This window comes from Podarcis liolepis (assembly GCF_965112155.1).
Source record: "Podarcis liolepis genome assembly, chromosome: 6".
NCBI lineage: Eukaryota > Metazoa > Chordata > Lepidosauria > Squamata > Lacertidae > Podarcis > Podarcis liolepis.
Window position 1 is genome coordinate 46,755,897 of NC_139559.1, and position 26,569 is coordinate 46,782,465.

The following is a 26,569-nucleotide window of genomic DNA, read 5'->3' on the forward strand; positions in this document are numbered from 1 at the left end:
ACTTCAGATGTTATTTCATTTGAAAGAAATGTGATTTTAAGCTTTATTTTCAGTGGTGAACCCTTAAAAATGTTCAGGGAGAGCCTTACGAAAGCGAGGCTTTCAGCTGCCAGTACTGCAGTCTGCAGTTGGAGTGGCCTTTCTGCGACCCCCGATTCAACTCTCAGTTACGCTCGGAATCCGTCTGATCCATAGTCTGCATTAGAAAACGCAGAAGATCCGCCTCTGAGGCCACTGCTGGACGTGTTTGCCCAGGCACGGGTCCGGGATTCCGTGTTTGTTTTCTGCTCGAGCCGTCATTTCAACCCAAAGCGGGGAGGGATATGGCGCTCTAAGTGCACCCCGAGGCAGAGCCATGGAACCATTCGAAGTCTACATTTTCCTATCTCTGTAACCATTGGACGATACCATTGTTGTGCAGAGGGGAGAGTAGAAGGCTGCCGTCGGAGACGCCCGGTTCCTTCTCAGGCATGTTTCCTTCTGGCAAATACCAGTGGAAACGAGTCCAAGGGCGCCCTTGGGCGACTGGAGCCCCCAGCTTATTAAGGGGGCGGAACCATTTAAATCTGTTTAGGGCGGTAAGCAACATAGAGATAGCAAAGAGTTGACTCCCAGCCTTTTGGTTTGACAATCTCCATTTTACGCTCCTCGAGAGGTAAAAATCTGTGTGGAAAGAGCCGAAGCGCCGTCTTGCATTCGACTGGGTGGTTGGAAGAGACCATTTTTGCTGAAGGAGAGCATATCCACGCACGCACCCCATGTCTGTCTTTGTTTTAACACAGTCGTGGGATGGTTTCGGTTGGTTGACAGTAGAATCCTCTGCATGTCTACTCAGGTTGTAAGTCATGCTGAGTTCGTGCAAGTGGGCATAGGATTGCAGCTGCAGAAACGCAAAGCTTGCGTGGTGAGTCCGAGCCCGTCCATCCTGAATAGTGAACCCCTGTGCAACTGCTCCACTGGCCGTCTCTGTCTCTTGACAGCTTTTGGTGTGTGAATTCTTGCACCGGAATCCGAAGAAGAGCTGTCCTGGATCAGGCCAAAGAGCCGTCTCATCTAGCATCTTCTGCTCACAGCAAACCAGCCAGATGGCGATGAGAAGCCCGCAGATAGGACCCCCTGAGCACACAACCCTCCTCACTTGTGATTCCTGCCAACTGGCATTCATAGAATCCTAGAATTGGAAGGGACCACAAGGGTCATCTCGTCCAACCCCTTGCAATTCTGGAATCTTTTGCCCAACGTGGGGCTCAAACCCACAACACTGAGATTAAGAGTCTCATGCTGTACCAAGTGAGAGAGACCTACTGCTTCTCAGTAGCAGCCCACCTGGGGCGGCAGAGCCACCTTCCTAACTAACATGGACATTGCAGAAGCTCATCTGGATCATGGTGGGGTTGGGACAGGGTGGTGGTGGAGTCAGGACCGTGCAGACACCGTGGCCGGGGTGGTGTGGTGTTGTGGGGTGCAGATTTGCTATGCTCATGTGTCAACAACACAGCCCTACCGAAGAAGAGCCCTGCTGGATCAGGCGAATGGCCCATCTAGTGCAGTATCCTGTTTTCACAGTGGCCAACCAGATGCACATGGGAGGCCTGTAAGTGGGATCTGAGCACAACAGCACTCTTCCTTCCTCCAGTTTCCAGCAATTGATATCCAGAAGCATTCTACTCTTCTGAACCTTTTCTAGCTCTTCAGTGTCTCTCGTAAGGTGCGCTGACCAGAAATTTACAGTCTTCCAAGTGTGCTTGTACCACAAATTTGTACTAGCAGCTGTATTTATTTCATCAGTAAAGACTGAAAACAGGACAGTTTCTTAAAGTCTTTTTAATAGAGTTGCTGTTAAACCAGTATCTATACGTCTCACCCTCATTTGGAGTTCATGATAAACATGGGTGGGGGCAGCTGTCCCCCTCCCCCAATCAATATAAATCAATACAAATCTGAGGTTCTGTCCCCCTCCCAACGAAAGCCTGCCCCCTAACAAAAATCCTGGCTGCGACCATGATAATAAACAGTGGTTTATAGCAATTTGCAATATGGGGAGAATGTGTGGGGCTAAATTGCAGGGAACTTGGAGATCACTTACCACCTAACTCCATCTCATTCCTACTGATTGCTAACTGGATATGCAAGAGTTGCCACTCTGCCTCAGCCTGCAGAAATGGATGTGATACTGGTCTACATTGCAGGATTGTTGTAAACTATTGTCTATCTCAGCATGCCTTCTTATAGCCGCAATATAGGGGAAATAATATTTGACAGTTTACTTCTCCCTTCCTGTCCTGGTGCAAAAAACATTGGCAGAGCACTTTTTTAGATTAAAATAAAAAATAAAAATCTCAAGTTTTCCTCACATAGGAAGATCTGAGTGAGAAGGAGTATGAAAACTGTCTTCTCTAGTGTGTTAGGTAAAACTATAATAGTCCTGAATTTTGCAGTTGTCTCCTCTGAGCAGTTGCTACTTTTAGTCCTCTGAGAATTCCTTTCCCAGTGGTGTCAGATGTAACCAGGAAGTTCTGTCTGTAGAGTAGGCAATGGAATTGCCAATTTATATATGTACAGTATTGTCTATAGCTGGGAATTGCCTAATATTGTACATGCTGGAGTAGCTGTATGGAGCCCCCTGGCGTTCAAATTTGTCAAGCACAGGATACTGTGAAAATACTTTCTAAAGTATTTACTTTCCCCCATTGTTCTATCCGGACACTGAGGTCCAGCACCGAGGGCCTTCTGGCAGTTCCCTCACTGCGAGAAGCCAAGTTACAGGGAACCAGGCAGAGGGCCTTCTCGGTAGTGGCGCCTTCCCTGTGGAACACCCTCCCACCAGATGTCAAAGAGAACAACAACTACCAGGCTTTTAGAAGACATCTGAAGGCAGCCCTGTTTCGGGAAGCTTTTAATGTTTGATGTATTATAGTATTTTAATATTCTTTTGGAAGCCGCCCAGAGTGGCTGGGGAAGCCCAGCCAGATGGGCGGGGTATAAATAATAAATAATAATAATAATAATAATAATAATAATAATTATTATTATTATTATTAACTGGAGCAGCCTTCCTCAAATGTTTTGGACTACAAGAGATAAGCAGCAAAATCCTGAAAATCTTACATTCTACATATGTAATTTATTCTGTCACATATTCTGTTATTCTGTCACAAATAATTGTAATTTCTTTCTTTCTTGCATTGCTGATGGTGAGAGGTGGGAATTGCAAGTTGAAGTTGTATTGCAGCAGAAAATATTAGCTACAGTGCATGACCAGAACAAGAGTCAAGGCAGAGCCAGAATTAAATGAAAAGACCACTTCCGATACATTTCCTTAAAAAATAAAATCATATACTTAATAAGAGGCTTACATTCCTTGCATACCCTTGTAAATCTTGCTCATTTTCTGCCAGCGTTCTGCTTTTCAGTACTTCCTCATATTTTTTTTCTATTTATGGTAAACCAGAAGGGTTTCCCCCCCTACATACCACTGAAGGCACCAGTTTGCTTGCAAACTGTTCAGAAATTTGAATATTCTGTCCAGTGGTTCAAAAGAAATTATTCAGAAATACCTCAAGCAACAGAAAGACTGAGCTGTGAAAAAATCACAGTGCATCCTCGGTGTGCATTCTGCTTTGACCATTACTTCAGAACGGCAAGTCCAGTTTCAGACTGACAGGTCTCAGTACGATGGAGGAGCAGAGCTATACAGCCACCTCTGTGGTTAACCTGGTGGATGCGTTTGAGAAACTCAGGTACAATAAATCTTCTCTCTCTCCCCCGCACCCCTGGAGATGTTATAAGAGAGATCAGTTTTTTAAAGTGCAGAAATTGTGTAAGGACCGTTTCAAGTAGCATGGTAAAAAAACAAACCGCTATGATTTTGCTGTTTATTTAATTCTGATAATCCTTTGGCAACCAAATTGCTAAATTCCCCTGATTCCTGCCTCTGGCAGAGAATGTTCCTGAGTCATGGACACTGCAAAGCTCATTCAGAGTCACTCCCAGAGACATCAGTGCCAATCCAAATTGTCACCTGGGAATGCGGTCTGCAGCCACAGACCATACTGGGAAGTGTAATGAGGAATTTGCAGTCATACAAGCAGCTTTGCCTTTGCCGTGTCCCACAGAGACAATCATCTAGGGCTAAGAAGAAAATTCAGACTTTGTGGACTTCAGGGTAAAAAGCAGTATTGTGTCAGATGCTAAAAACTATTTAGTTTTAACAGGCTGTCCCAGCAGGATCCGTTTACTGGTGGAGAAGCATCTTTTTCTTCTCATTATTTTTAAAATCTGTTTTAGCTGTTTCATTTTCATTGTTGTATACAACTACTACTCCGTTGTTGTGATGCTTAGCTGTTTAAAAAATATTCCTAATTACCGTATTTTTTGCACCATAACACTCACTTTTTTCCTCCTAAAAAGTAAGGGGAAATGTCTGTGCGTGTTATGGAGGGAATGCCCACGGGTGGCATGCATACGGATTTTCCTCCTCTAAAAACTACGTGCATGTTATGGTCGGGTGCGTGTTATAGAGCGAAAAATACGGTAATAATAATAAATAAATAATGGGGTGGCTAGCTTGTTTGGCTACATTTGTGAGATCAGGATGCTGGTCTAGGTGGGCTATGGGCCTGATCCAACAGTCTCTTATTCCAGTGTTTCCCAACCGGTGTTCCGCGGCACACTAGTGTGCCGTGAGACACCGGCTGGTGTGCCGTGGGAGGGAGGCGGGCGAGTCGGGCGGCGAGAGGCGGCGGCGGCGAGGATCCGCGTCGAGCCGGGGGCGGCTCCGCGGTGCTGGTGCCGAGCGGCGGGGCAGCGCGCGCAAAAGGGAGGAGCGCGAGACAGCGGAGGAGGAGGAGGCCGGCATGTCCGGGCAGCAGCAGCAACAGCAGCAGCAGCAACTCCCAGCGACGGCTCCTCCTCCGCCCGCTATCGCCGCCACCACCACAACAGCCGCCGCCGCCTCAGCTGCCGCCGTCCCTCAATCCCTCGCTCTGCTGCCTCCTCCCACCCCGGCAAGGGGAAGGGAAAAAACTTGCACTTTTGTGCGTCCCTCCCGGCGTGACGCTGCGCGCTGACGTCACGGGGCGGGACTTTAATGGTGGTGTGCCGCGAGATTTTTCCCCGGTAAACAGGTGTGCCGTTGCCCAAAAACGTTTGGGAAACACTGTCTTATTCTATTCTTATGTTTCCCCCCCACCCATCGTCTCTGACCATTGGGCATGCTGGCTGGGGATGACTGAATCCAACAATATCTGGAGGGCAACAGGTTCCCCATCCCTGTTTTAAAAGGTCATTTAAACCGTTGTAGATAGTGTTGCAATCCATGCATAATTCTGACACGTTGCTGAAGTGTGGAAGCTTTGCCCGTAAGAAGCAGAAATCAATGTGGGCGGGTGTTACTCTTTATTTTCTCATAAGTAATACAAGTTTACTGTAAGCTGCGGAGGAGCGCTCTCCTTCCGTAGCCCAATCTGCTTCAGTGCTGGCCACAGCGTGAGCAAAGCCATTGCCTCTGCCAGGAAACCTCAGTGTTCCCTGTCTTCTTTGCCAGCTCAGACACTCACCTAAATGGAATCCTATGAGCTTGTTTGCGCAGGATGTTGTGGGTGAAGGTACCCTGGGCTCAAGCCATGGAGGGTTTCAGACGTGACAAGCAGCACTTCAGATTTAACCTGGACATGTATTGGGAACCAGCACAGCTATTCTGATAGTGGAGTAATATGTCCACACACCAGTGTTTCTGGGAGCACTTTTGCTCCTGCATTCTGCACCAACCTGAAGTTTCCAGAGGCCCTTCAAAGGCAGCTGTATGCAGAACATATTATACAGTCACCATTGCATGTCTCACTGTAGATAACTCTGATCTACTGATTAAATGGGTGCACATTTTTGGCCACAGCTGTTCGCTGGGCATCCAGAGTGGTAGCCTGATAAAAAAAAGCCCCCCCCCCCATTTGCCAAGTTTTCCTGCACTCTGACAGTTCTGCTATACATTTATCCATTGCTAACATGATATTTCAGTGCTAAATAGGGAAATCGGAGCACAGGTTTGTACAAAATGAAGAAGGGGCATTTTCTAGTAAAACCAAAACAAATTAAGAACCAACAGAAAACTGCAGGGGGATTTGACCCCATTGCTCTCAAGAGCCCTGGCACTCTGCAGTAGCTCAGAGAAGGAAGGGATTTCCACGTAAACCCTTGAAATGCTGCATCCCTTCTCCTGCTGATAAATCCAGTGGCTGGACTCTGCGCTATTTGTCAGATGAAAAGATATCAGCCTGATTTATATTTTAATGGATTTGGATTTTATGAAGACTGCCATCTGGTTGTCTTTTTGCAGCATCCTAAGTCCAGATGTGGCTTTGCACTTTTTTTTTTAAGTTGGCATCCTTCTTTTCTATTATACCTCAGCATTAGAATCACATTGCAAAGTGGCATGATTTCATCATGCAAATATGAGAATACACACACACCATGCAAAGGACTACAAAACAAAAGCATATGTGAACGCCCCTTGTGAAATAGTCCTGAGAGTTGATGGGAGTCACACCCTGACTTCACTGAGCCTCCTTTCCATCTTCCTGGCTTCACATAGCTTACAGTTGTAGGAAGAAGGAAGGCCCGGGGAAGTTCACTGGTATGGCATATGCTTTGCTTGCAGAGATTCCAGGTTCAGTCCTTGGCATCTTCAGGTAGGGCTGGGAAGAACTCCTGCCTGAAACGCTGGAGAGCGGCTTCCAGTCAGTGTCAGCAACACTGAGCTAGATGGACCAATGGCCTGACTTGGCAAAAGGGCAGCCCTGCTCTCCTGCCACTGTTTTGTTGCCTGATCTCAGTGCAACGCTTCCTTCCCTTCCGTGTCTCCCTCTCCTCATGTGTCAAATGAAACAGGGGAAATTATGCTTCACTGTGTTTGTTGCTGTGCTTCCTTAGCACACTGTGAAGCTGCTGTTCCTGTTTATTAGTAGACGCAGACCAAGGAGACTATATTCTCCCTCTCAATCTGTGTCTCACAAAGGAGCAGTCAAAAGCTGGAACAGAAGCAGAATTGTTTGTGGATGGTCTTGATTGCATGGAAAGGTTCAGGGATAGAAATGGCTTTGGCGTTTCTGGCGGGCTTCACTGCTTTCTTGGACATGACGTACCCACTGCCTCTCTTGCTTCCAGTTCTTTGGCTTCATTATACCAGTCCCACCCTACAGTTTGACTGTCACCTTCATTTTCTAAGCGCTTGACCTAGTGGAACTCTTAAGGGCTGAATTTGTAAAATAGAACCCTTGAAACTCCCAAGACGAAATGGTCAAATGCTCCGGAGCTGCATTTGCCTGGGAGCTTCTTTCTTCCAAGGTAAACTGAACAACAGGAGAAGTTTCTCTGAGACAAGGTGCTGATGGCGGCGGGGAGAGGGAATATTCCTGTTATGTACTGAAGTTCTCACCCTGGGCCAGCAGGGGGATACAGTAGATAGTTTTCACTCAGGTCCACATGTGCAAATAAGGGATTGAAAGTGACTTTCAGTGATTGGATAGTTACAGAAAGTGGTTACTGTTGTGTTGTAGTGGAGCTCTATATAAGCAGGCTGGCTGAACCCTTCAGATCAGATCTGTTCTGGTCTGTGAATAAACAAGAGCTGTTGAAGAATTGCTGTGTCGTCTGATATGTTCACCCACAACTTAACAATTCCTGTGGTGTTTTTATAGGCCCTAAGCAATTTGGAATATGCCAGTGGGAAGAGGACTACCTATTTTAATGTATGTGTGTGACATTACTGTGATATTTTCTTCAAAGTGTAAAAAACCTCCCAAGCACAAACTTCATTCAATCACAAGTGAATCATAGAATTGTAGTGTTAGAAGGGTCCTCAGGAGTCATCTAGTCTAATCCTTTGCAATGTAGGAATCTTTTGCCCAATGCAACCCTCAAATTAAGTACCTCATGCTCCATCAACTGAGCTATCAAGGGGAAACTGAAGGAAGCTTACACCTTAAAGAAGCCCATATTTACATAGACAGAAGACTAGAAAAGAGGAGCTTATTCCCTCAGTTATTTAATATGTACCTGTACTTCTTTTGTATTCAAGCACACATACTTCTCCGTCAGCAACCACTCTAGGTTGCCAGGCATCTTGCCTTGAGAAGTGCCTCTAAAATCTCTTGGGTCCATGTTCTTGAGTATACACCCTGAAATTAAATCGCCACGATATATTACACCCGCAGCGTATCTGCTTTTAGCACTGTTGTCATCTCCTGGCAACTATCGCCCTTTTCAGATCTTCTCAACACTTCTATGGGATGTGCAGAGGCAAGGGTGGCTTTTGCCCATTTGACCTTCCGTGTTCAGGGGAGAAATTCCAAAAAGCGCCTCTGTGCAATGACAGCTGTAAAGGCACATAGGTTTTTCAGTTAAGCTGCCACCCTAAAGGTGCAGAGTTCCCACTGTGCAACAAAACCATCATCCCTGCAAAGGCTTTCAGGCTTTCTGCTGAATGTGTGATGGCAGGAGGATTAGGGCAGCAGGCAGAATCTGCCTTCTTCTCTGGCCCCACGACATGCGCTGTGGTCTCTGGGTGGGGAACATGCAAACACTCTACCAGCTCCTTCCCTTAACTTGCCCATTCCCTATGTCAGCCCAGAGGGTGTTGTCCCTTTAGCAAGACTGCTGCCTCTGGTTTTAATCTTGAGCTGTGGCTTGTTTTGGAAAGGCAAAACATTGCTTCGGAAGAGGAAATAAAAGCTGACTTTTGGATACATGAGGAAGCTTAATGACGGCTGATTGTGGAACAGAAAAAAGGATGTAGCCCTCAGTAACTACTCTCAATGTAAATGCGAAAGAGACTTCCTCAGCCCTGCTCTAGGGCTTGTGCATCATACATTTTAAAGCACATCCCCTCCCCACTGCAAGGATCCTAGGAATTGTAGCTTTTAAGGGCCTTGGCAAATAGCTCTGTGAGGGGTAAATTACAGTTCTCGGGATTATTTATTTATTTGATTTATAGCCCAACTTTTTCTCCAAGGAGCTTCGGGTGGCATGCGTGGTTCTCTCCCTCTTCATTTACTCCACGCAACAACCCTCTGAGGTAGGTTAGGTGGAGAAGCAGTGACTGGCTCAAAGTCACCCAGTGAGCTTCATGGCTGTGTGGAGGTTTGAACCCTGGTCTCCCAAGTCCTTCTCTGGCACTCCTGGTGTTTCCAAAGCTTGGGTTTCCAGCTGTTGCTGGACTACAACTCCCATCATCCCTAGCCAGTAGGACCAGTGGTCGGGGTGATGGGAGTTGTAGTCCAACAACAGCTGGAGACCCAAGTTTGAGAAACACAGTTCTAAGCACTACATCATGACCCTTAATGTGCAGGTACATAGCTTTCATATGATGTTTTGGTCTACAAGAGGCATAAGCAGTTCTATGAAAGAGAAGACAGGCAAACTGTTTGGTTTTTGTAGCTTCTCATGGGCCAATGAATTGGTGTCCAGTGGAACACTATTCACATATGTAGGCATGATGGATGCAATGGATGCAAAGCCTTTGTGTATCCATTATGCATCCATGCCTATTGTGTTATTTGCAGGGTTGCAATGTTTATCAACTGATTAGTGATTTAGGCTGCAGTCCTATTACCCACTTACCTGGGAAAGCGAACTCAACAGGACTTACTTTCTGGTGTAGGGTTGCACTGTTAAAGATTTTTGTAGGTACCAAAAAATAAAAATAAAAAATGCCCTAGATTAACTGGGTGCAGATTTTTGAAAATAAATGATGAAATCCAATGTCACATGGGTGGACTTCTGCTTATGTTGTGGGATGTCCTCTTTCTGACCTCCTGCCTGCAGCTTGCAGCCCTAAAAATCTGTTCTGATGCATTCTCCAACCATCTGAAGCAAATTTTGTGAGTGCATGTCAGCTGCAGGAGAAGGGGAGGAAAGGAATGGCCTGTTTGCACAAGAAGAAGCCTGTTCCACTGGTAGGCAGATCTCACCCATTATTTAAGAAAGAAAAACTCTGCAGATAGCAAGCACTTCTCCTTTTCTCTCAGGTATGATAGTATGCCTCTTCTAAGTTGATGCCTGCTGTGATACATGCATGCATTATCCAAAAACCAAACAAACCAAAAACCACCCCAAAGACAGCATTAAAAATGTTTGCAATCAGTGCATTAATCAATGAATCAACTCAAACTCATACAATTAATTTCTTTGATGGAGTGACTTGCAATCTTAGTTATTCAGCTACAATTGCTGATGCTGTTGTGTAACTAAGGACGGAGAGCTTTTGTTGCTGTCTCAGAAGTCCCTGTTCCAAAGGGCCCAAACAGATCATGATGTGGATGTGGGAGGCTAGAGATCTGATCTCGTGGTTGTTGTTGTTTTTTGCTTAATCTTTTATTTTAGTTTTGTTTTCTGGAGGTAAATTAACCCACCCCCAGCTACTGGTTAGGTGGGAAGGAGGAAATAGGCAGTCACGATACAGCTGCCTGTATTTAGATGTGGGTAAAACTGTCAATCCTAGTTTGTTTCAGTTTCTCATTTTTCCAAACTAAAGTTCAGTTCCCCACATTTTTACAAAAAAGTCCTCATGAGAACTCGCCAGCATTTCAGTGTTAATTTCTCTTTTTTGAAAGGCAATTTTGCCTCCCATGTACATTTTAACACAGTGTATTTTCCCTATTATTTACATTTCCCCTACTATAGTGTGATTTTGAATGTTATTTTCAGTGACATGAACATTTCCTGCCCCTTAGTGCTGGAGAACAGCACTGTAAAACTCAGAGAGGTGCAAATATTGATGGTTTGGTCCCCATGTTGCCTCTGAATGTTTTGCTTTTGCTTTGGATCTCACCACACAGACTGCTTGGCTGTGCCCTGTGTTTTGCAGAAGTGGGCTGAATAATGTCATTCTAAAACTGCTTGTCTTTTCTGTGGCTAGAGCTTGCCCGAGTCCCAGCAAGGAGCAGATCCTTCCTCAGTCTGGGCCCTGCTTGAGAGCACCAAATCTCATGGTGTCCTACCTGCTTCCACCTGCGACTAGCAGAAGAGCTATGAGTGAAGCCAAGCAAATGCCTGTATTGCACAGCCAAATGCCCTGCTGTGCAGAATCAGCGATGGAGCCACGAGAGGCTCCCAGAGGGCTCACAGTCAAGTGTCTCAGCTCTTTCCGTGGCAAGATCAGTGCAGGCAACTGGAGGATTCCACAAGATGCAGACTTCCAGGCAAGCCTCAGGACCGACTCCAGCAGCAGCAAAAACCAGGTCAGTAACCACCAGATTACAATTGTTGTTGTTGTTACAGATCACGTAGAGTAGGGCCAATGTTCTGGGCAACTGGTGCTGTCAGGCAAGGAATGTCTAGAGTGAGGAATCATCTCTTTGTTATCAAAGGTAGACTTAGGAAACGGCATGTCTATCAGCCCAACCCCACTCCGCTGTTCCTAGGTGTGCGCCCAACGAGGCAGTTGCAGCAACAGAGAGGCCCCACCCACAACCGAAGCTGATGTATCTCCCCAAGCAGGTGCAGACTTTGTCTACGCATAACCGTTTTCTGCTCCTTCTGCTCCAGTCCTTTTCTGGTCCTGGCAGAGAGTGGAGCACGAGAGGTGGGGGCAGGAGGAGGAGGTGTGGCAGCCAGAGGTGCTGTCTTGTGCCCAAGATTGGGGAGGGGGGCGTGGTGCATCGTGTGTGAGAGATGTCATGAACGCGGTGCATGCATGATATTGCATCGTCAGGAGAAGGCTGATCTTGGAGCCCAGCACAGCACAATTCCTCTCTCGAGCTCAGGAGGAGCCAGCCACTGAACCCTGCTGGCCTCCTCTGCCCTCTCAATATTGAGGGGTCTCGGCCCCCTGCCAGCAGATATTGAGGAGGCCAAAGACACCTCCACCCCTGGGGGTGGGCACACCCTCGACTCTACACCTGCCTGACTTATCTTTCCCTCCTCCTGCACCTGTTTTTCTTTTTTAATGCTTTTTATTGGTTTTTCATTTCAAACAAACAAAATACAGTAATATTCAACAATCATTTACCCACTTCCTTACCCAACACTCTGCCGAGCACTTACTTCCCTCCCTCCCTTCAACAGGTTTTCTTATTTCAGTCTCCTTTCCGCAGTTTCTTGTTTTATCCAGTCCACGTTGTAAGATTTATTTCAGTCCTGCTAGTGTCTTCAGGTTTCTACAGTTATTATTTATATAACCCATAAATTTACTCCAATCTCTTTGGAATTTTGTTTCCTCCTGGTTTCGGATCATGTGGGTCAGTTTTGCTAGTTCCGCGTAATCCACCATTCTCGTCTGCCACTCCTCCACTGTTGGTAATTCCTGTACTTTCCATTTTTGGGCTAACAAAGTTCTAGCAGCAGTCGTAGCGTACATAAATAACCTTTGGTCTGCTTTTTCTATTTTCTCTCCCATCAAGCCTAGCAAAAAAGCTTCCGGCTTTTTTGGGAAAGTATATTTGAACATCTTTTTCAATTTGTTATAAATCAATTCCCAGGATAGTTTTATTTTCTCACATGTCCACCACATGTGGTAAAAATCTCCATCCTTCTCTTTACATTTCCAACATACTTTACAGCTCATCCTATACATTTTTGCCAATTTAACAGGTGTTAAGTACCATTGGTACATCATTATCATTATATTCTCTTTTAAGGTGGTACATGCTGTGAATTTTAAACTGGGTATAGTATGGGCTGGAAATAGTATGGGACGCGAGTAAAGCGGTAATGAGAGGTTTTCTGATACAGAAAAATAGCTTAAAAAAAAAAGAAAGAAAGAGAAAGAAAGAAAGAAAGAAAGAAAGAGGAAATCCTGACTCATGAAAAATGAGGGGAAAAATTCAGTAAAACCTAAAGATGAACAAATAAAACAAACAAACAGGAGCATCACTCAGTGATAAAGGACTTGCTGCGCATGCAGAAGGTCCCAGTTTCGGTCCTTGACATTTCCAGATCGGACTGAAAATGTCCCTTATCTCACATCCTGGAGAGCCACTGGCTGTCACTGTAAACAATACTGACATAGATAGACCCATGCCAGGACCCTGTATGAGGCAGATTTCTATGTTCCTATGAATATGCATAATTGTGTACACACACAAAACACAGCCTTAGTTAGAGAACCCAGCCCTACTAATCTGCAGTGCCCCCACTGACAGGAGAGCAGGATCTACTCCACTGGGCTCATGCTTAATGCTCCCCATGATCAAACAGTTTCTCTTTACACACACAGGAACCAGAAGAGAAAAAAATAGCGTTGGAGCTCCTGCAAACAGAGCAGGCCTATGTCAGCCGCCTTCACCTTCTGGATCAGGTTGGTTTGTTACAGGCGACAACAGATTTATGCGCTTCTGATTGACGCACGATTGCGCATGCATGCACAGGTCGGCACTGAATCCGGAAGTATCCCTAAAACGTCACTGAAAGAGTGGAATGGGGGCTAGACAGACTGCTTTACATGGGTTCCGCTGATGCGTGCAGGGGGTCCAGAATGTAACCCCAGTGCAAAATGAGGATTGCCTGTAGTTTACTTGACAGGGGGTGCTGGGTAATGGTGTTTTTGTTTCCTGAAATGGGGTTGGTAGACCAAATAAGTTTGGGAACCTCTGCTCTAGAGGGACAGGTGAAGGGAAAGTTCACTTTGGGAAATTGTTCATATTAAAATAAAAGTGCATGAAAAAGCTGGTGAATTTTCAGGAGGACTTATTTTGTGTGTGTGTCTGTGTGTGTGTGTGTGTGTGTGTGTGTGTAAAATAAATAAATAAGTAAGTAAATCACAAGCTGATGCAGAAATGTGGGCGACTGAATTTAAGGCTGGAAAAACGAGCAACCGAGAAAAACCAAAACTGACAGCTTTGTCCATCCCTGGGTTCCAGGTGTTTTTCTCAGAGCTGCTGAAGGAAGCCAGGAGTGGAAGAACATTCCCAGAAGAGGTGGTGAAAATGATATTCTCCAACATCTCATCCATTTATCAGTTCCATGCTCAGTTTTTCTTGCCAGAGCTGCAGAAACGTATGGAGAACTGGTGAGTTATGGCAGCCACACCCCTTTCCCCACTGCATTCCTGGAAAGGGAGGTGAGGGTGTGTGTGTGAAGGTTTATGCAACTGAAAGCAACTGTTGTATTATTTGAAGTCTAGAATCTGAAAAGATACTGTACAAGAGGTCTGTGGAAGCGTCACTTTGAGTTAAAACCTTAATTCTTTGTCCCACCATGAAATAGGTCTCTATTATGCCATCTGACAAAGGACTAATCTTGGTGTGAAACAATAGATATTACATACTTCCTTTGTCTGCAGAGGGCACTTTGGCAAACATTTGCCTTTATAGAACAAAGACTTCAATTATATGATCAAGGGCAATGCGGAAATATCTTAGATAAATAAGAACTAAATCAGCAGTACTTCTCGCATCTATCTGTTTGTCTTCCTGTGATGGGAGGACGTATGAGGACAATCATTTCACTTCCTAGCTTTTTACTTTTTTACTGAAGATGTTAATAAACAGAGACAGCCAGCATTGTTTGTGCTGTGATGTATTGTTAAAACTGTGTAGAAGCTGGGCAACATCCAGCAGGGACTCCTGCAAATGTCACAAACCAGTGCCAGCGATGCTTGGGCATTGCAATCGAGACCAGGGATAGAGGCAGGCAGGCAGTTCCCAAAGCATCTTCCCTGGACCGTTTTGGCTGCCTTTCTAGAGATGCCAACAGCAGACCTGTTCTCTTGGCTTCTGCCTGCAGGAATTCCAATCCCAGGATTGGGGACATCATCCAGAAGGTAGCCCCTTTCCTGAAGATGTATAGCGAATACGTGAAGAACTTTGACAAGGCCGTCGAGCTGATCACCACGTGGTCTGAAAAGTCCTTGCCATTCCAGGAACTCATCTCAAGCATTCAGGTGAAAATTCTTTTGCTATTCTTTCATAAAATGTTTATACTGCTTGTTTGGGGTAGGGGAACACATTGAAGTGGTTTACAAAAATAACGAAAGAACGTCATTCTCAATTAAAAAACAATTTGAAACCTTCAAAACATAATTAAAATCAATGCTAAGCCAGAAAGAAACCCTGATAAAAATGAATGTCAAAATTCTACATATCTGGGAAGGCTCCCCTGAACAAAAATGTTTTTATTTTTATTATTTTATTTTATTTTAAATTTTTATTAAGCACATACATATAAGAAAAATGTTTTTAGCAAGCTCTGACAAGAACAGTAAAGGCACTTGCCTGATGTCAATAGGCAGGGAGTTTGGAAGTGTGGGTTCTAAAAGATTAATTCCTTACAAATGCAGAATGAGTATTATGTGATACCTGTAGTAGTGCCAGTTCTGCACATTGGAGCAGTCAAGAGGGCATATATGGAGTCAGATGATCTTCCATGTAAACTGGTCTCAAGCTGTTAATACTAAAAGTAACACCTTGAACTTGGTCTTGTAGAAAGGGTCTCAGAGCTTATTGCACAGTAACCTTTTTTTAAACTCAGAGTAGCTTCTATCAGGGAGGCCATCCACACCATGGCTGTGTACATGTATATATATAGCATGGAACGTAGGTATTTTCTTCTCCTTGAGAAAATACTGGAAGGACACTGCCTTCTCCATCCAGACTAGCCTTTCTTCACTCATTTTGCCTAGCCTGGTGACTAACGTCTTCTACACCAATCTTTAGCCAGCTGCTCTCAGCTGGGATAATAGGCTCTGTAGTTCTTTCTGTGCTTCTTGGTGGGCCCTGTACCCCAGGTCTCAAAAAATTGCATTGGTCCCATGTCTCACGTTCTTCCTGAGACACTGGACTCCTTCTGCTGCAGTGGCTGGGAATTTCTTGCTTCCACAGGACCTCAAACATTCCATCTCTGTGCTGTAGAAAGACTTGAACAAAAGCATGAAATTTCTTCCATCTGTTATACCACCAAGACATGATAGATAAGCCTTCACCCAGCTGGTGCCCTCCAGATGTTTGGCTTACAACTCCCATCAGCCTCGACCAGCCCAGGGGCTGATGGGAGGTGTAGTCCAAAACATTTGGAGAGCACTCTGTTGGTGAAGTTTGTGGTAGATGGTCATCTTGGTTTGTGAAGTGGTGAGGCCAGCCAAGTATCTGTAGTTTAATGTTTATACACTCATGTCTATGATGGCTTCTGCTTTCTCTTTCTGCTACTGTTACTATCCTGAGCAGAGACGGGAGATCTCAGCCAACTTAACCTTGCAGCATCATATGCTGGAGCCAGTACAGAGAATCCCTAGATATGAACTCCTTCTGAAGGATTACATACGAAAGCTACCTCCAGAGGCACCGGACAGGGAGGATGCAGAGAGTAAGAGCTCCATTCGGTCCATTCTGTGATGTGGGCAAAGAAGAAAGTTGACAGAGGAGTTGTTTTGTTGGGGGAGACTGTCCTTTAGCAGTGACACACATGTACCTGCTAGTTGAGTGATTCTAAGGCTTTCATACCAGGGTTGATTTGAAATTCCCCTGCTAGGTTTGTGCCTCCCTTCTCCTGCTCAGTGCCATGCAACTGCTAGAACCTTGGGAAAGTGGTGGAGATCGGGCAATGAGCTTACTGCATGCATTCCATTCAGGTCTGGACTTCTGTTGCTTTAAGAACTACATAGATAGAAGGTCCATCAATGTGTCACTGACGTCATTGTTTTGAAAACTCCCTGCACCTCCAAAGTATGATCCTGGTTCACCTGCATATTTTTTATTAAATTTAAATGTACGTATGCATATATACATGTAATTACTTTTACCTTCCCTTTATATATGTAAGCAAGGAGAACAATCATCCAGTTAATATCAAATATTAAAGGGGCTGATGATATTTATATTTATGCAAATTTATATTTATATTTATGCAAATTGATATTTATTCAAAACCTGATCATACTTATTGGTTACTCAGGATCACTCCTGAATATGATCCTGGTTCACCCATATCTTTTTTATTTTTTATTAAATTTAAATGTATGTATGTGTACATACATGTAATTACTTTTATCTCCCCTTTATATATGTAAGCAAGGAGAGCAATCATCCAGTTAATTCATACATCATATATCAAAAGGGGCTGGTGATATTTATGCAATCAATTCAATTCAATGTTCAAAAACCTGATCACACCTATTGGTTACCCAGGATCGCTCCATCTTCATATTTCCTTCTTTAGATTAATTCTTATCACATATTAAAATACCAGTCCATGGCACCAATGTAATTTTATCATGGGGGCTGCGGGCACAAGGGGAAATACTCAAAGGCGCACAGAGCGCCCCTCCAGTGCTGCCATAGCAAGGAATACAGGTGTGCAAATGGGTTGTGTGAGAGAGCCTTGAGAGTTGAATGTTTCTCTGGTGTTTTTGCAGAAGCTCTGGAAATGATTTTCACTGCAGCCAAACACTCCAATGCTGCCATTGCAGAAATGGTGAGTGCACTGACCTCATGCAAGTGACTTCTTGCAGCCAGAGACCTTTGCAACGGAGCTGTTTGGTCCCTGTCTTGTTCATCTTAATTCTGATGGTCCTGCAGGAACGACTCCAGAACCTTTGGGAGGTGTATCACAGGCTGGGGCTTGAAGATGACATTGTGGACCCTTCCAACGAGCTGATAAAAGAGGGACCCATTCAGAAAATCTCATTCCGGCACAACAACACAACGGAGAAATACCTGTTCTTGGTAAGAGATTAATCAGGTTGGGGGATGGCGGGAAGGGAAGATAGCAGTACATTGCTGTTGGGCATCTGTGCTCTTTTGCACAACTCAGAGAAGTTGTGCTGCTGTTTGGATAAAAGAAAGAAAGAAAGAAAGAAAGAAAGAAAGAAAGAAAGAAAGAAAGAAAGAAAGAAAGATATATCTATCTATATATATATATATATAGGAGTTTGGGAAGATATGCAAGGTTCCCTACAGTGTGTAGGGAAGGGCAAATAATAAGAGCCTTGGATCTGATTCCCTACAAAGAAAGGCTTAAAACTCCTGAGACTTTTTCATTTGGACAAAGGTGACTGAGACTGTGACAGAGGCTTATAAAGGCGGTGGCCTTATGCATATCCACATGGGAGTAAACCTCACTGGATGCAATGAGACTTGCTTACTGAGTGTAAGCATGCACTGGATTGCACTGAAAATTATGTGCAGTGTGGAGAAAATAGATTGAGAAGTTTCTCTCCCTCTCTCCTCAAGCTAGAACCTAGGAAGATAATCAGCCAATGAAACTGATTGGCATGGAAGCACTTCTTCACCCAAATAATTTTTGGAGTTTGCTGCCTCAAGATGTGGTGTTGGACGTTAGCTCAGATGAGCTGAAAAGGGAACGAGACAAATTCATGGAAGATAATTTACCCAGTGGCCACTAGTTGTGGGCATGGTGGCTATTTGAAACATCTAGGCTTAGAGGCAATATGTTCATGAATACCATCTGCTGGGGTGGCAACAGCAGAGCAGGGCTATTGCCCTCCTGCCTCTGAAGTGCATAATCCAAATGATAATTGTATTCTGATTTTCAAGCAAGCAGGGAGAATGAGAAGTGTGCCAGTAATAAATTGCACCCCCCCTGCAGTAGTCAAGCACCTCATTAGCCGATGGAAGTTGGTGTCCAGAACATCTGGAGGACATTTAAAGGCTGGCATAGCACTAAGTGATACATGCACTGGGTTCTTTCTTGACCCATTGGTGGCAACAATTCCACCATTGGCCCCATTAGCTAAAGTGGTGCTTCAAGTTAAGAACAGTTTCAGGTTAAGAACAGACCTCTGGAACGAATTAAGTACTTAACCCGAGGTACCACTGTATTGTATTGACTGGTTCATTTGACATTTGCTCTCTTCTTTTGGCCCTTCTTTGTTCAGACTTGATGTGCCCCCCTCCCACCAAGGCTTTATCCTTTCCCACCTCTTGTCTCTCTCAGTTCAATAACTTGCTGCTGTACTGTGTGCCAAAAGTCATCCAAGTGGGCGCAGCGTTTCAGGTGCACAGCCGGATCGATGTGGAGGGCATGAAGGTCAGAGAATTTCATTGCAGGTTATTCCCTTTAATTATACTCGTGGGGTGGGGGGTGGCCCTGCCCCATATTTTTCCACAGGATGGCCACATCTGGAGAAACATAAAACAAAAATATAACAAGCAGAGCAGGAAGCAGAGGACCCCCCCCTGAAATATGCATATGTAGGGGGGAAACTGATAAGGGGAGGAATCAGTGGCGTAGCGTGGGTTGTCAGCACCCGGGGCAATGCAAGTAATTTGCGCCCCCTAACCCGTGGATTTGCGCCCCCTAACCCGTGGATTTGCGCCCCCTAACCCTAACCCCCAGATGTTGCGCCCGGTGCGGCCGGCCCCCCCTGCACCCCCCACGCTACGCCACTGGGAGGAATGCAATGTGGTGCTAAAGAGATCACAGTCTCAGTGCAACCATTTCTGCTTGCTTGAAGGAACAATATTCCTTCTGTTCTTCCTACACCCTGTTCTGGGGGTTCTCCTGAACCCCCCTCAGCCAATTTGGGGGTGTTTGTGTGTGCAGGGAGGAAAGCCCCCTTGTGATAGCAGAAGTCTTTGAGTGGGCTTTCGCCTGCAGGAACAGCTAGCTGAATCTGGCCCATATATTTATAAATGCTACCCAAGGAAGGGTATGGCATATATCTGACCATATTGGGACTTTAAATATTTGCATGCTTCAGGTGAGCTGTCCCCATTCCCCCTCCCTGCCACACTTTTCCATGTGGATTGGTTCAGGTGTTTGCTTGCTGCTCTCTTCCCTTTGATTTATTGATTACCGTATTTTTCGCTCTGTAAGATGCACCAGACCATAAGACGCACCTAGTTTTTGGAGGAGGGAAACAAGAAAAAAAAAATTCTGAATCCCAGAAGCCAGAACAGCAAGAGGGATCACTGCGCAGTGAAAGCAGCGATTCCTCTTGCTGTTCTGGCTTCTGGGATAGCTGTGCAGCGTGCATTTGCTCCATAAGACGCACACACATTTCCCCTTACTTTTTAGGAGGGAAAAAGTGAGTCTTATAGAGCAAAAAATACGGTATTTACTTAGTCAGTTTGTAGCCCACCCCTTCAACTTCCAAAAATTACCAGGACAGCTCACGGAACAAAGCATGAAAAAATAAAATTCACTGTTTGGGTGTTAAAATATCCAACACTTGCATTACTCAGAGCAGACTGACTGAAATCCCATTACTTAAGTGAGAGGTGCAGACCCCTTGAAAGACCTGTTACTAATGTCCATTGATCTCAGTGGTATGGACGTAAATTGAATATGACAGCAGTGGAAGCCATCAGAGAAACAGCAGTGTAGTGGTTGGGAGTTACTTGTGCGTAATCCTGCCCCGTTTGAGCACTGGATTGCCTGGTTAAACCCTCCGGACTGCACAGCCCATCTCAGCGTGGCTGCCCTTAGTCACTCGTAGAATCTGTCTGTGGGCGTTTCTTAAAGCGCTGCCAACATAAGAGCTGTTTGACGCCCAATCGTCTCCGCCTCTCACTGCGCGGGAGTCTCCTGCGCAGGGTGGGCGTGGGCAGCGGGGTGCTTGGGCTCTCCTCACTAACTTCCAACGAAGAGTCCTGGAGCCCCTGCACCTCCCTGTCCCGTTGCTCTCCTGGATCCCTGGTGTTACACTCATTCGCTTCCCCTTCTTCCCAGCTGAGTCTCCCCCTAGCGCTGGGACCTTCTCCTGCAGAATCAGAGACCCTCTCCTTCTCCCGTGCCTCTGATGTCAGTTCCCTGACAAGCAGCAACAACTTTTTGCCCACATCAGTACTAATTATTTTGCTTATCTGGACTTGCAGGTTCGGGAGCTGAATGATGTGCAGTTTCCTTATGCTTTCCTTGTATCAGGGAAGCAACGAACTCTAGAACTGCAAACCAGGTAACTGGCATAAGAATTTTGTCTTTTCTGATTCTCACACAGAACGATGAGGACAACTCTTCTCTAACAGGTGACTTCTCTTTCTATGCAGGTCCCAGGAAGAGATGAATGATTGGATAAAGGTAACCCATGCTTCTACCCTTTACCCTATGTCAAGGTCCTGCCCCGTGAGAAAGACAAAGTGTTTGCCCTTTTTAACAAAATCAATGAAATTGTAAATGATTATTACAAGAACTTGCTGGGAGGAAAAATGTATGTAACATTTGGTATGGGCATAGGGAGGAGGGGGAGAGTTTAGCACCCCTTGACTGCCAGCTCCCCACTCCCATACTTCAGAAGTGAGTGGGGCAGATGTGGCTTCAACCTGCTACTTTCATGTGTGGCTTGAGCCTCAGAGCTTTATTTCAACTTCTGCTTTTCTTCTCCAGGCCTTTGAGTCTGCCATTGACAAGAAGGAGAAAAGCAGTGGGACCTTCAAGGTGGCGATCCAAGGGCCGGATTCCGAGATGCAAGATTTAACTGTAATCCTCCTGACTGTACTCACTCACTGAATTATAGAATCATAGAACTGTAGAGGTGTCCCTGTGCAATGCAAGAACCCACAGCTAAAGAATCCCTGGGAGATGGCTATCCAAAACCTTCTGTGAAGGACAGTCCACTATTCTCTGAGGCGGTCCATTCCACTTCTCTATTCCTCCTCATGTCTCCACCTCACTTCTAAAAGCATTTCCTGTATTACCGTATTTTAATTATTTCACAAAATGTATAGATCACTTAATAGAACAACTAAGCAGCTTGCTTTATGCAGTCTTTTTTTTAAAATACAAATACAAATAAAGCACACAAAAAAATACACGAAAATTGTAAGATAAAATGGGTAATATTAAAACACTTTTGTCAAAAATGACATGCTAAAATGACATGCCTAGGTAGGCTTGCTGGAATAAAAAAGTTTTGAGCCAGTGCTAAAAGCAGTACATGCCTGCCTAATAGGAAGGCCATGAGTGAACATTCTGAAATCTGCAGCAGGGAAATGCACAGCGTGTGATGATTGGAGGACAAGACAGAGGAGTGGAATGTGCAAGAAAGAGGTACCTAACAAGGCTCTGGCAATGGTACTAGGGAATATGGAAGAGGCTTCATACTTGTCCATGTCCTGGACCCTGTGAGCTGTAGCCATAATTGCCTTCATTGCCAGAGAGTCCATCTCAGTGGTTCTTTGATTCCAACCCCCTTCACACAGTGCACAGCTTAATTGTAGAATTCGCTCCCACAAGACGTAGTGATGTCCCCCAACCTGGATTGCTTTAAAAGAAGATTAGACAAATTCCTGGAGGATAAGTCCTCTCAACGACTACTAGCCACAATGGCTCTGTTCTACCTCCACTGTAGGAGGCGATATATCCCTAAATACTAGTTGCTGGGAATCATAAGTTGCCGAAAGCACTGTTGCACTCAGGTTCTGCTTATGGCAGGGGCGGCCCGTGCATTAGGTTGGATTTTGCTTCAGACAGCAGATCTACCCCTGCCATGATGCTGTTGCCAGCCCTGCTGACATTGATTTGCAGGCTTCTCAAAGAACCTAGTTGGCCACTGGGAGAACAGGATACTGGATTAGATCGCCCTTTGATCATATCCACCAGGGTATATCTTCATGTTCTTATGGTCTGCTTTACCCCCAGCATTGCCAGTTTGATGAGCTGGGCAAGCGGGCTCCTCAGTGGATCAGGGACAAGCTGGTGACCATGTGCATGCGTTGCAAGGGCCCGTTCAATGCGATCACACGCAGAAGGCACCACTGCCGGGCCTGCGGCTATGTGAGTACACCTCCTCCGAGTTCCTTTGGGTAGGGCAGCCACATGGAAGGGCCTTGGGACTCCATGTTGGTTTAGGGCCAGTCCAGAGAACTGATCCCAAGAGCGACCATGCTTGGTCCAGCCGCATCTGGGTGCCGGTGGTGGTGGGGACAGATGCTGAACTCTTCCAGTTCTATGTTCAGTTTTGGTTCAGGTCTTGTTTAAAGAAGAATGGGGGTTTCCTCTGTGAATCTACGCTGCAGCAACCCTTTGGTTCCTCTCCTGGAGGCAGGTGGTGTGTGGCCGGTGCTCCGAGTACAAGGCCGAATTGCAATACGACAAGAGCGGGCCCAAGCGTGTCTGCGTGGAGTGCTACATCTTCCTGACAGGGCATTTGTTGCCCGACGAGCGGCAGGCAAGGCATAAAGGCATCTTGGAGGTGAGGAGGAAGCAGAGCTGAGACGTCTCCATCCTCTCTGTCTCAGTTAATTGCCTGCCCCATTTCCTGCCTTTCCTCCACTTCAGCCATGGCTTGGTCACCTGTGCTGGATTTCTTCCTTTCAGTCCATTCAGGTTCTTCAAATTAGGCAAGTAAAGTAAGTAGGGGGTGATGCTTACACCAAACGGAATGGGACAAAGCACTGGAGTATCCTGGCAAATAATGGCTCCCTGCAAGCATCTGCTCATTGCGCCCTACATATTTACTGCCGGAAATAGTGATGGAACCTGGTTGCCACAGAAAAGGTGTGAAGTGGAGCTGAAAGACAGGGGACAAGGGAGTGAGAGGGACTCTGTCCATGGTACTGAAGATTGAAAAACCAATAGACTAGACCTCCAGCCCCTGTTATGTTGGCACAAGGCACTGAAGGTTTTCTTGGTATTATTTATTTATTGCATTTATAGCCCACCTTTTAATCCCTGGAGCTCAGTGTGGTTTACGTAGTTCTCCCTCTCCTCCTTTATTCCCCACAACAAGCCTGTGAGGGAGGTTAGGCTGAGAGGGAGTGTTATAGACTGGCTGGATGCAGAAGAGTGGTGGGAGTCACCAGTCAGGAAAACACCCCTTCCCCAGGGAACCCCCAGCGGAAGAGGGCTCAGAGACAGGGGATTAGTGGTCAGAGGGAGACTCGGAGGAGGAGGTGTCAGCAGCAGGAGAGGTGACAGGATTTAGTGAATGTGAAGAAGCCATGGCCGAGAGCAGTTCACACTCTTGTGCTGAAGCATAGGCTGGAGGGAGGGTGGCCAAGAGGCAGAGAAGAGAGAGGCTGCAACCAGCTCCCCTTCCCACTTGTATCCTAGAACTCTCAAAGAAACGAAATGGGCAGAGCAGAGGGTGGTTGTGCACAGACGCAGCCTGAGACTGCGGGGGAAAGACCCTGGAGAGGAGGAGTCCTAGTGGGCACAGGGAAGGTGGGGACCTTCAGTCTTTGCAAGTGCTTCATCAGGGCAAGGCCTCCTAGAAAGAGTTGCTGAGACCACTAGGCCTGAGCTGTGGTTGTTTCCTTGAATAAAGAGTTTACTTCACTGGTCCAGGGTGAGTTATTGCTTTGTTGATGACCTACGCCTGACTCCAGCCCTGACAGGTAGTGCCTGGCCCAAGGTCACCCAGTGAGCTTCATGGCTAAGTGGGGAATCAAACCCTCGTCTCCCAGGTCCTAATCCAACACTCTAATCACTGCACCATCCTTACATTCTGACCCAGAAAGGAGTGAAAACAGTCATTCTCCCTGCCTGTTTTATCCAGCGGTGCAACCAGGACCAGGGTGGAATTTACACAAATAAAAAACACTGTGAAAATGCTTTTCAAAAAAAAATGTTTTGAAAAACACATTGAATTTTGCATAGCTCACTATACCACCTAGTGTCAGATTTGTATATTGCACTTTACACCACATTTAAAACATTTTATCTGCAGCTGTGTTGCTGAGTCCCAGAACTGTTTGCTGTGTTCCATTCTGTAGATCACAATCTATAGACACAGGAGCCAGTAGGAGCCTCTAGGCTAAAGAGCATTAAGGGAATGGTGTGGTGTTTTTGTTTAATTGGCAGAAAGAGTCTGCAGAAATATCGGGGCAGAGCCTGATGTGCAGTTTCCTGCAGCTGTTGGATAAGAACGGAAAGGGGAGCATGCGTGGCTGGTTTGTGATCCCACGAGATGACCCTCTTGTGCTGTACATTTATGCTGCACCCCAGGTATGTGTGGGCTTATTGAGAATTTGTTCTTGTGTGGAAGCTCAGATGGTTCACAACAGGCGTGGCTAACCTTTGGCCTTTCAGATGTTGCCACACTACAACTCCCATCATCCCTGTCCATTGGCCATGCGGGCTGCATCTGATGGGCGTGGGAGTCCAAGGACACCTGGAGGGGCCACACTGGTTCTCCGTCCCTTGAGGGTATTTAATTGCCAAGATATCCCAAGCTGCTGTTCTGAGCGCTCAGTACACAGGCCCACCATAAACAGGAGCAGAGGCTCCCAGCTCTTCCTCTGGCAGTTCCTGTTGGGAGAAACCTTGAGTGCAAAAATGGCTAGAGAGGAAAGGCTTAAGCAACTGCATCCCCTGCTATTTCTCTGCTTAAATTACAGCGGCCTCTTGAGGCTGCCTTTGGTAAAAACCAAGAAATAACTACATTAGTGAGAAGATACATGCAGCTGCATGCCATGAATAGTTTTAGTCCTTAAACATTGCAAAACCAGCTCACGTTGAAAATGACCCCCTTGTTAAACAGGGAGCAACACTGGATTGGTTTTGTGGAGTCAGTTTGGAATATCTGGAATTGCTTCCTTTTGAGCCTCTCGTCCCCCCTCTCTTCCCACTTGCCTCCCAGGACGTCAAGGCTCACACTTCCATCCCCCTGCTGGGCTACCAAGTCAAAGAGATGCCCCAGAGCGACCCCCGTCACATCTTCCAACTGGTGCAGTCCAAGCAGGTCTATACGTTGGTGGCAGAGACGGAGGAGCTGAAGCAGCGGTGGATGAAGGCCATTACACACTCGGCTCGTGGGGAAGAGGAGGAAGACTCGTTTGATGAGCTGGAATGACTGGAGCCTTGCTGAGAGGCTGTTGCATATCTTGAGCCGCCATTTCAACATCTGCAAAATGAAAACAGTATTTGGATTCTTTTGAAAACTATTTTTTCAGCTGTAACTTTCCAACCAGTTTTGTAAGTCACAGTATTTCTGCCTAGCTCAGATTTCCCTAGTTTGCTTATGAGCCTGTCATGTGGAATTGTGTCAAAAGCATCACTCAAGCCACACACAGTACATTGTTAGAACTGGAGACTTGCCAACATTTGCAGATGTGTCTTCCCATTCACATGCTCGCCCACACACAACATTGCTGCAAACGGGATTTCCTATATGCACCTAGACTCCCACTAATTCCCTATAACCTGGCCAGCAAAACTAACATCTTCCTAAGGATGCTGCCCCTGTACCTCTTTATGCTGCAGAATCTAGATGCTCCTTTCCATCCCCACCACAAAAAGAACAGCAGTCTCACCTGCAGATGCACTAAGAAAGCTTCCATTAGGATGATGGGGGGATGGGGACAGTGAGAGAAGCTTAGACCCCCTCGACTTGTGTCTACCAGCAAATGTAGGTGAGTTATTTGGCCCATAAGAACAGAATGGCATAAGAAGAGCCCTGTCTTGTCCAAAACTCATCTAGCCCAGCATCCTGTTCTCAGAGTGACCAACCAGTCTCCCCCTCCTGCTGCAACCTGTTCCCCTCCAGTCTCCCAAAACACACACAGAATTGAAGAGGGCGGAGCAATGAGCCTTAAGCTGCTTGGGAAGGAATTGGGAGAGGAGCCTTAGAGAGTGGTCCTCACAACTGCCTCACTGAGGCAAGACCTACTGGGATGGGTTGCTGGGACCACTAGGGCTGAGCTGTTTTGTTTCTTTGAATAAAGAGTTAACTTCACTCACA

The 26,569-nt window shown here is 45.9% G+C and overlaps 1 protein-coding gene across 2 annotated transcripts; it reads left to right on the top strand.

The window, feature by feature from the left end:
• Positions 1 to 3,467: 3,467 nt before the first annotated feature.
• On the top strand, positions 3,468 to 26,569 carry FGD2 (FYVE, RhoGEF and PH domain containing 2). 2 transcript variants are annotated; one of them, XM_083509930.1, is made up of 16 exons: positions 3,468 to 3,740; positions 10,913 to 11,234; positions 13,211 to 13,291; positions 13,854 to 14,002; positions 14,719 to 14,875; positions 16,155 to 16,293; positions 17,342 to 17,400; positions 17,505 to 17,651; positions 18,883 to 18,975; positions 20,766 to 20,845; positions 20,937 to 20,967; positions 21,274 to 21,366; positions 22,528 to 22,662; positions 22,934 to 23,080; positions 24,691 to 24,834; positions 25,469 to 26,569. In XM_083509930.1, exons 1-16 carry the CDS (start codon positions 3,676 to 3,678, stop codon positions 25,679 to 25,681), a joined length of 2,055 nt encoding a protein of 684 aa, XP_083366056.1. In that variant the 5' UTR covers positions 3,468 to 3,675; the 3' UTR covers positions 25,682 to 26,569. The 2 variants fall into 2 exon arrangements, with proteins under 2 accessions (XP_083366056.1, XP_083366057.1); XM_083509931.1 differs by lacking the exon at positions 3,468 to 3,740 and adding an exon at positions 9,820 to 10,022.

What these genes read in the sequence shown, in the direction of transcription:
- FGD2 (XM_083509930.1), top strand. Translation starts at nt 3,676, where the DNA reads ATGGAGGAGCAGAGCTATACAGCCACCTCTGTGGTTAACCTGGTGGAT. An exon ending in GATGCGTTTGAGAAACTCAG is followed by an intron (nt 3,741 to 10,912) that starts GTACAATAAATC and finishes TTCTGTGGCTAG; the next exon opens with AGCTTGCCCGAGTCCCAGCA. An exon ending in TCGATGTGGAGGGCATGAAG is followed by an intron (nt 18,976 to 20,765) that starts GTCAGAGAATTT and finishes CTGGACTTGCAG; the next exon opens with GTTCGGGAGCTGAATGATGT.